Here is an 8,368-nt window from a genome sequence, read left to right as displayed (position 1 = left end):
TGGGGCTGAGAGGGGCTCAGCCCTAGGCGCTAGCCTGCCCTCCCCTCTGCGGGCCGGGGGGAAGGAGCGCTGTGCACCGAGGGGCCTGTCGCCTCCTGGTGGCGAACTGGGGCGGTGCCGTTGCCGTTAACAACCCGCGGCCCATGCTCGCCCCAGAAGCCAGGACTCGCAGCAGCCGGGGCGTGGGCCGTACCTGCTGCCTGGGCCGGGGGAGCCCGGGCCGAGCTCTCCGCGCTGCGGGAAGGAGGGGGTGGTGCAGCCGGCCGCAGCGGCGCACTTCCCCCCGCGGATCTTCGCCCTGCTGAACACGGGCAGGCTGGGCCCGTCAGCCCCTGCCCCGGGGCCCCCGGGCCGCCACCCTCGCTGCCGCCGCGCAGCCCGGCGCGGCGCGGCGAGCCGCAGAGGGGGGCTAGGCAGGGGGGAGGCGCACTGACGGCAGCGGTGTCAAGTACGGAGCGCCGGGTTACGTGCCGACGCCGGGCTGCCACGACTCGCCGTCTGCGGGGAGAGCCGAGCCGAGCGCCGGGGCTGTGCGTGCGCTGCGAGCGGCGGGCTCTGGCCGGGCCTGCTCTGCTGCTCCGCCGCGGCCAGCCGCCTTCCTGCCCCGGCAGCTCCCGCGCGGCGCAGGTGCGCTCACCTGCCGCCGGGGCCAGCGCGCCGCAGCCCAGCGTCCCCCAGACCCGCTCCATGTGAACTTCGAGCCCCGGTAAGCCTGCGCCGGCTCCCGGCCCGCCGCCCGGGGATGTCCACTGCTGCCCGGGGCCGCGGTAGTAGTAATCTCTCGATCGGGTCTGACTTTGAGTAACGCTGATTTGTTCGGCCCCCTCCCGCAGCGAAGCAAACACAACGGCGGGGGGAAGGGGGGGTGAATCGCAGATGGCACGTAATGAATCAGACCTATTGAAAATAATGATTATTAATAATAGACTAGAACATCAACAAGGCCAGTGGGCAAATGGCCTGAAAATAAGATGAGCCCATCACCCTGACATGTTGATTGTCTGCGGGTACAAAACTATGTAAAGCCCACACAGTTGTGGCTTTCCCCCCACTTCCCCCCATCTAAGTCTTGCGATGTAAATAAAGGACATTAATTTATTTTTCTTTGATTAGTTGCATGGCAGTCGGATGGTTCAGGATCATATGAAGGCAAAGCCTTTTAGCAGTATCGGGCCCTGTATTTTCTTCCTCCTTCCCCCTTAAATTATAATGTTGCTTTATTGGGATTTGGGTGAGGTCTTTTTTGTTTGTTGTGGGGTTGTCATGTTTTAGGTGGGATTCTCCTTAGTCTCAGGAGTTTGGCTTTTAGAAATCAACTGGTTCCCCACTTCTTGGGCTTCACTGTCAGAATTTTAAATATCGAACTCGGTTCTCTCCCCCAGGCCGCCAGGAAGTGCCTGGTTTTGTGGGGTTCTGATAGTCTCAAATATCCAAGGTTGCAGAGCCTTGTGTGGGTTCACTGGGCCTGTATTTTATTTTATAGTAGCCTGTGGTGACCGTGGTTACTTCTCCTTATGGCTTCTTAGCTTTCTCTTTATTCTTACAAACTGGGTCATTTTCAGCTCGCTCTAGAGTGCACAGCAATTGATGTATTGATTACGGGTATGAAAAAGAGTTGCTGATGATTCTAAAGTTCACCAGGGATCAGCAAATCCTTTTAAACAACTGTAAGATCTGAAGAAGAGCATGGAGACTATAGCTGGGTGTATATCTGTCTTGTGAAAGATTCTGGTTCTACTCCATTCAGTGTACACCAGGGTTATGCAAAGAAGCAGGATTTGACTCTATTGTCTCTCTGTTTTGGTGGGTTATTGTTTTAAAGAATAAAACAAATTACTTAAGTACTATTTTCTGAGGTTCAGTTGTTCTGTATTAAAGTTTATTAAAGATTTCGCTCCTGTCCCATTCAGTGTACACTAGGGTAGAGCAGATATCATGAATTGAATCCATTTGTCTCCGTTTTTTTAAATCTAATTTACTATAATATATCCGTTCTCAGTCTGGGATTCTAGTGTTGTATGTTTTTATCAAACTGTATTAATTAGTATTAAAGAAATGACAAAAATATTGTTAAATTGTAGCTTGCTCATTCTTTCGCAGTTTACTCTGCGATTTTTAAATGTTACAAACAATGTAATGTTAAATGGTAAAATAGCTACAAGATTAATTATTAGTACAAGCATGTTTCATGTTGAAGTGATACAAATTAAAAGCTAGAGTGCTTCTGAATTTGAATAAGATGGATGTGAAATTATGTTGTCACTGTATTCCCTCACAGAGGGACTGGTAGAAACTAGAGATAATGGAAACATTCTGGCTTTAAGCTTTCTTGAATATTCTGTAGATGTTTCAGAGTAGCAGCTGTTGGTTTGATGCACTTATGTTAAATTGTCTTTTTGACTTCAGAACTTCCATCACTTTCACATTCAGAGAGAATTGGAGTGTAAAGTTTTCCGATCTGTGCTTTCAGTGAAACTTGTCAGTTTCTCAGAAAACAGCCTTTAAAAGGAGTTCACCTGATCCATTCATGCAGCTTCTTAGCAGCAGCTGTCTTGCAAGTTAATTTTAATCAGGCTTATTAAACGAAATATATTGATTAAAAACAAAATATTAACTATTTTCCCACACATGTTAATACATTTTAACGAAAATGCGTGTATTGGAGCTTTATTTAAAATTTGGTGTTAGTATTTTACTTGGACACATTTTCAATTATTTTTCGTTTTCACTTCACTTTCTCTTCTCTATTAATTATTGCTTACATCTAAAAATTTGTTTGGAACATACATAGATTAGTTTTTTAACTCCCTACATTTGATTTGCTGATTAGTTGTCTCTCACAGCTGTCGTGTAAATAGGATATTTTGTACTTAAATTTTATAATTTTCGATTCGAATCTTTAACAATGCCTGCTGTATCTTTCTGAAGTTTAAATAAAACTTTTTTTTTTCGTTGCAAAAACTCGATCAGCAGTCATTCAAACGGTCATTCTTTATAAACTGTCACCATCGGAAACCTAAGTGCAAAACAGCAAACTTTAAAAATGTCACTTTAGAATTAAAACTAATCCGTTCCGTTTCTGTAGTTTGGATTCAGGTGAACTAACTTCCAGCTAGTTTAGCGGGTTTAGATCGCTTTGTGATATTCCTGGTGAGATTAGTTTTAAAAGCACAAAAGATGGAAATAAAAATGGTTTTCAAAAGTTCAAACTGTGTTTCTTAAAATCTGGTTGTTTAGACAGGCAGATGGATGTTTTCAGTTTGTAATTCGAAGGCGCATTTAAATGTCTTGTCTAAAACCCATGATGAAAAATCTGGTTTCTAGAAGCCGGTTTAGATGTATAATTTAAGGTAATTGTTCGATACAATCTTGCTTTTTCAACAGATCTAAAAACTAAAATTTTCGTTTCAAATTAGTCAAACACTTTAAATTGACCTGGTGCTGCGGGTATCCCTTTTTCCAGGCTGTCCCCGGCAGCTGACAAGCCGTAAGTACTGGTGTCAAACTGCTTTTCGGGTGTTTCTCCTCTAATTCGGTGTGTTTCGAGGACAGTACAAGGGGGAAGACAGCATTGAAACCTTGCGTTTAAAATCTGTCTCTGTAGCAGTGGATTGACCACACCTGGGGGTGAGGGGGAGGGAACGTAACAATGGTACATTTCCTTCACAGACGAACAAAAGGGGAATAATAAAGAGAAGCTCAAATTCCCCGTGTAGGTAGCGGGGTGGGCTGCGGATGCTGCACACACAGTGAGAGGGCATTGGCTGGCTGTTAAGGATTTCCTTGCTAGGTTAGATCACTTACCACAGAGGGAAACATCTGCGTTATTAACTGTGCATTGCCCCTTTATCGAGCATAAATATTTGAGTTCGGTTTTACCCCTTAAAGAGCAAATCTTCATCTGCGTTATGAACTGTGCATTGCCCCTTTATCGAGCATAAATATTTGAGTTCGGTTTTACCCCTTAAAGAGCAAATCTTTGTCAAGTCCTCGGTTAGAATGATGAGACGTGGCAGGCGATCCCGGTCCTTGGATTTCTCTTCGGATGCTTTCCCTTAGCAAGTGAAGTCGCTGTGGAATTGGAGGACACCGAGGGGCGTGTGAATGCCCCGCTAAAAGGGGCGTGCAGGGCGTTCCTTGGGAAGCCGACCGGCTCTAGACATCCCCTGGAGCTTCCCCTCCTTCCGCAGCCCTCTCGCCGCCTTGGGAAGAAGCTGGGGAGAGGTTTTAGAAAGCAGGGTTTGGTCTGGGTCAGGGCGGCTTGTGAACGCCAAGTCCTGGGGAGCTGGATTTTGGGGGTTGGATCTGTCAGACAGCTCAGGGGTCACATCGACTAATGCGCCCCCCCATCCCCAGGTGCCAGCGCCACTCCGGTTTGACTTTTTCTCCTGCCTCCTTAGCCCCAGTCCCCACCCCTGCCACTGCCAAAACAAATGCCACCCTCTGTACGTTGCCTATTGCCCCTAGACTCGGAATTTGGCTTTGGCTAGCCGGGCTAACACGGCGGGTCAGGAGAGCCTGTTCCTTCTGGGGGTGGGTGCTCTGGGAGCTACAGCAAGGGAAGGGGAGCCCCGATCGGCTTGGGAGCAGCAGTCAGACTGCCTGCTCCGCCAAGGGGCTCTGGGCGGGAGGAGGATGGGCCATGGCGATGAGGTACTGACTGGACCCAAGGGGAAGAGGGTGGGAGTGGGTGGGGAGGATGAGCCACTGGAGCAGGGGCAGCGGGCGCTGGCGAGCGGCGATCAAGGGCAGAGCAGCGGGGCAAGGAGCTTTCCCTGCCCAGCCCCCTCGGCGTGGGGCGGCCGCTCTAGCCCGCTCGAGGGCAGTATCCGGCTCTGGGGTGGTGCGGGGAGGGGGCTCTGGAGAAGGCGCAGTGAGCCCGGCTCTTGCCGCTACCGCGCCAGTTCCACGCAGCTGCCTTGGGTTCCTTGGCACAGCGAAATGTTCCCCCCGGGGGGCCCGGTTCCCCCGCTCTGCGCCCTGTTGGGGACCCCCCTCGCCCTCACTGCAGCCAGTGCTGTTTGGTCCCTCGGGTTCCAGCGGGGAGGTCCCCCGATGCCTGGCCAGCCTTGCCCGGCAGACCGGTGCGTGCGAGGGGCGCGTGGGTCGGGAGTGACATCTGTGGCCGGACAGGTAAAGTCCCTACGTCCGGGCACCCCGTTCCCTTGCCCGGCTGAGGGCGGCGGGAGGGCAGGGCTGCTGGGCACACCCAGCGCTTGGCAGTGCAACTGGAGCTTGGCTAAGGCCATGACTGAGACTATGAGTGTCCCCAGGGGCTGCATCTCTGAGCTCCCCGAGCTCTGTTCCCGAGCCAGGGGAATCATCCCCTCCTCCTGCTCGGGCCTCCTCACGCCCCAGGCCAGGGACAGTTTCATCCGCTTTCCCGTCCCCTCCCTGGTGGTCTAACCCCGCTGTCCAGGAAGCCCCTTCCCAGGTCGCCCTGCACAGAACATGTGCCTGCTGCGTCCTCGGGCCGCTTTGCAGGGGAGCTTCGGGGTGACCTGCTCGCTCTTTCCTCGTTCAAGGGGCGCGCTCCCCGCCCCCCCCCCAGCTGAGCCTCCTGGGGGTGTTTCCAGCCTCTTGATTCCTCAGAGCGGAGTCAGCCCTAGCCAGCCTGACCAAGAGTTGCCTTTCCCTGGAAATGCCGGGCATATTTACGCGATGATTTTTCTCCCCTCCTTTGGGACCCTCCCTTCTGATTTCTCATCTGTGGCGGAACTGGGCCTGACACTGAGTCACTTCCCTCTCAAACCCCGAATAACTGCCGCTTCCAGACCTGCCCCAGGAACTCGGTCCCTAATCTGAAAGAAGATGAAGATCCCAGACGGGTTCCTTTCATTGGATCCCTGTAGCCTGGGGGGGGGGCTGCGGGAACATTCGTTTTTTTATAATTCAACTCAATATGTATTTATCCCACTCCAAACAAAGGTTAGAAATGAGTTAATAGAAACCACAGCCCCAGCCCCGTTCTGATTTGGGCTACCGTGCGGTTGTGTATGTGGGTGTCGGCTTTTGCAGGGGGTTAGCATGTGGTATTTAGTGTTTTTGGGGGGGGGGGAGTTCTGCAATGAATGGAAAAACTGGATCATCCCAAAAGGTCACAGCAGATCTAATTTGCAGGGAGAATTTAGCAAGGTCTTTCCACTCTGGGCGAATGCGTTTGGTTCCATCACCAGAGTAGCGTACCTTCGGAAAACACAGGGAGTTATTTTGGTACATGATGTTATCCAGGGGACCCACAGGGCCAGCTATGGTGCATTTTCTCACCATGATCGTCATGCCAGGGCTTGAATACTGTGTTGAGACACTGTGCTCTCCCCGTCATGCCAGGAATAGCCCAGCTTCTCCTGTTACCTTCAGATATGTTTGCTCAGGTAACTGTCCTCCTGGTCGTTCATTGTATTTAGCAGGGCTCTGCCAACGAGTGGCATTGCCGTTATTTTTAAAGGCAGCTTTTAAAGACTGAGGACGAGGCGGCTTGCAATGATTTATGTGGAGTTATTTTTAAAGGCAGCTTTTAAAAACTAGAGGACGAGGCGGCTTGCGGGGATTGATCTGCAGTCCCTGCCCCTTCTTTCACTTGCGCCAAAGCTCGGGGGCCGAGCTGGCCACGATCCTGCTGTGTTTTGGGGCGGGGTGGGGGGAGACTTTGAGCTCGGAGGAGGGGCCCGTGCTGCTGGAGCTGCGTGCCCCGGGGGAGCAGGCTGGGGCTGGTGTGCACGCGCCAGGAGGGGGGCCGGCTGGCGGTGCAGCGGAGCCCTGCGCGCGCGGGGGGCGGGGCCGGGGGCAGCGCGCCGGAGGTGGGGGGGGCGGTCGGTCTGTCTGTCCGTCCGGCGCGGCGCTGCCGCCTGTACAGTAGGGCGCCCCGTACTGTACGCCTCTCTCTGCCGTGTTACCCGCTCTCTCCTCTCTCTCCCGCAGATCTCGCGAGAGCGGCCGGCTGGTGGCTGTGGGGGTTGCAGCAGCAGCGGCGGCGGCGGCGGCGGGCGGAGCAGGGAAGCGGCAGGCGGAGGCGGCAGCGGACGGGCGGCCGGGCGCAGGGCGGGCAGCATCATGGCGGACAGAGACAGTGGCAGCGAGCAGGGCGGCGGCGGCGGGGGCGCGCCGGGCGCCGGGGGGTCGGGCTCCGGCGGCGGGGGGCCGGGGGGCGGCCTGCAGCACGAGACCCAGGAGCTGGCCTCCAAGCGGGTGGACATCCAGAACAAGCGCTTCTACCTGGACGTGAAGCAGAACGCCAAGGGCCGCTTCCTCAAGATCGCCGAGGTGGGCGCGGGCGGCAACAAGAGCCGCCTCACGCTCTCCATGTCGGTGGCCGTGGAGTTCCGCGACTACCTGGGCGACTTCATCGAGCACTACGCGCAGCTGGGCCCCAGCCAGCCGCCCGAGCTGGCGCAGGCCGCCGACGAGCCGCGCCGGGCGCTGAAGAGCGAGTTTCTGGTGCGGGAGAACCGCAAGTACTACATGGATCTGAAGGAGAACCAGCGCGGCCGCTTCCTCCGCATCCGCCAGACCGTCAACCGGGGGCCCGGCCTGGGCTCCACGCAGGGCCAGACCATCGCGCTGCCGGCGCAGGGGCTCATCGAGTTCCGCGACGCCCTGGCCAAGCTCATCGACGACTACGGCGTGGAGGAGGAGCCGGCCGAGCTGCCCGAGGGCACCTCCTTGACTGTGGACAACAAGCGCTTCTTCTTCGACGTGGGCTCCAACAAGTACGGCGTGTTCATGCGGGTGAGCGAGGTGAAGCCCACCTACCGCAACTCCATCACCGTCCCCTATAAGGTGTGGGCCAAGTTCGGCCACACCTTCTGCAAGTACTCGGAGGAGATGAAGAAGATCCAGGAGAAGCAGCGGGACAAGCGGGCCGCCGCCGCCGCCGCCTCCGGGCCCGAGCCGCAGGCGGAGACGGAGAGCAGCGCCGCCGCCGCCGGGCCCCCCGGAGCCCTGCTGCAGGCCGACGAGCCGGAGGAGGATTGATCCCGACTTGGCTCCTGGCTGCCTCCCTGCCTGCTGCACAGAGACACACACACAGACACACACATACACACACAGACAGAGACTTATACTGTAATAAAGAGAACCCCAGACACAGAACCAGAGATAAATACAAAAAAAAAGTAAAACCAACAAAAAAAATCAACAAAAAAAAATGTACCTGTTAATAACTCCAAGGGAGCACCACCCACTCAACCAACCTCCACAAACTGACAGCTCAGCAACTTCTCCGACTGGCCACCCATCGCTGGATGTTCCTCCACTTTATCCACCATATAAAACAGTAAGCAGCTGCTAAAAACAAAACAAAAAAATTAAAAAAAAAAACAAAAAAGTAATAACATTATATATGAACTGTGTTTCCTACTTGATTAAA

At 54.0% G+C, this 8,368-nt stretch overlaps 1 protein-coding gene across 3 annotated transcripts in view; it reads left to right on the top strand.

Moving 5' to 3' along the window:
* The first annotated feature begins 504 nt into the window (after positions 1-504).
* Positions 505-8,368, top strand: part of PURA (purine rich element binding protein A) — a 29,050-nt gene continuing 21,186 nt past the window's right edge. For 2 of the 3 annotated variants that reach the window (XM_045026476.1, XM_045026475.1), the window contains exons 1-2: positions 505-706; positions 6,922-8,275. In XM_045026476.1, coding sequence (XP_044882411.1) covers positions 7,054-7,974 — 921 coding nt within the window. In that variant the 5' untranslated portion in view covers positions 505-706; positions 6,922-7,053 and the 3' untranslated portion in view covers positions 7,975-8,275. The remainder of the gene's footprint in view (positions 707-6,921; positions 8,276-8,368) is intronic. The other variant, XR_006581500.1, reaches the window with a different exon arrangement.

Source organism: Mauremys mutica, chromosome 8 (genome assembly GCF_020497125.1).
Source record: "Mauremys mutica isolate MM-2020 ecotype Southern chromosome 8, ASM2049712v1, whole genome shotgun sequence".
NCBI lineage: Eukaryota > Metazoa > Chordata > Testudines > Geoemydidae > Mauremys > Mauremys mutica.
Note: the sequence above shows the minus strand (reverse complement) of the source record. Positions and strands in the feature narration are given on the sequence as shown.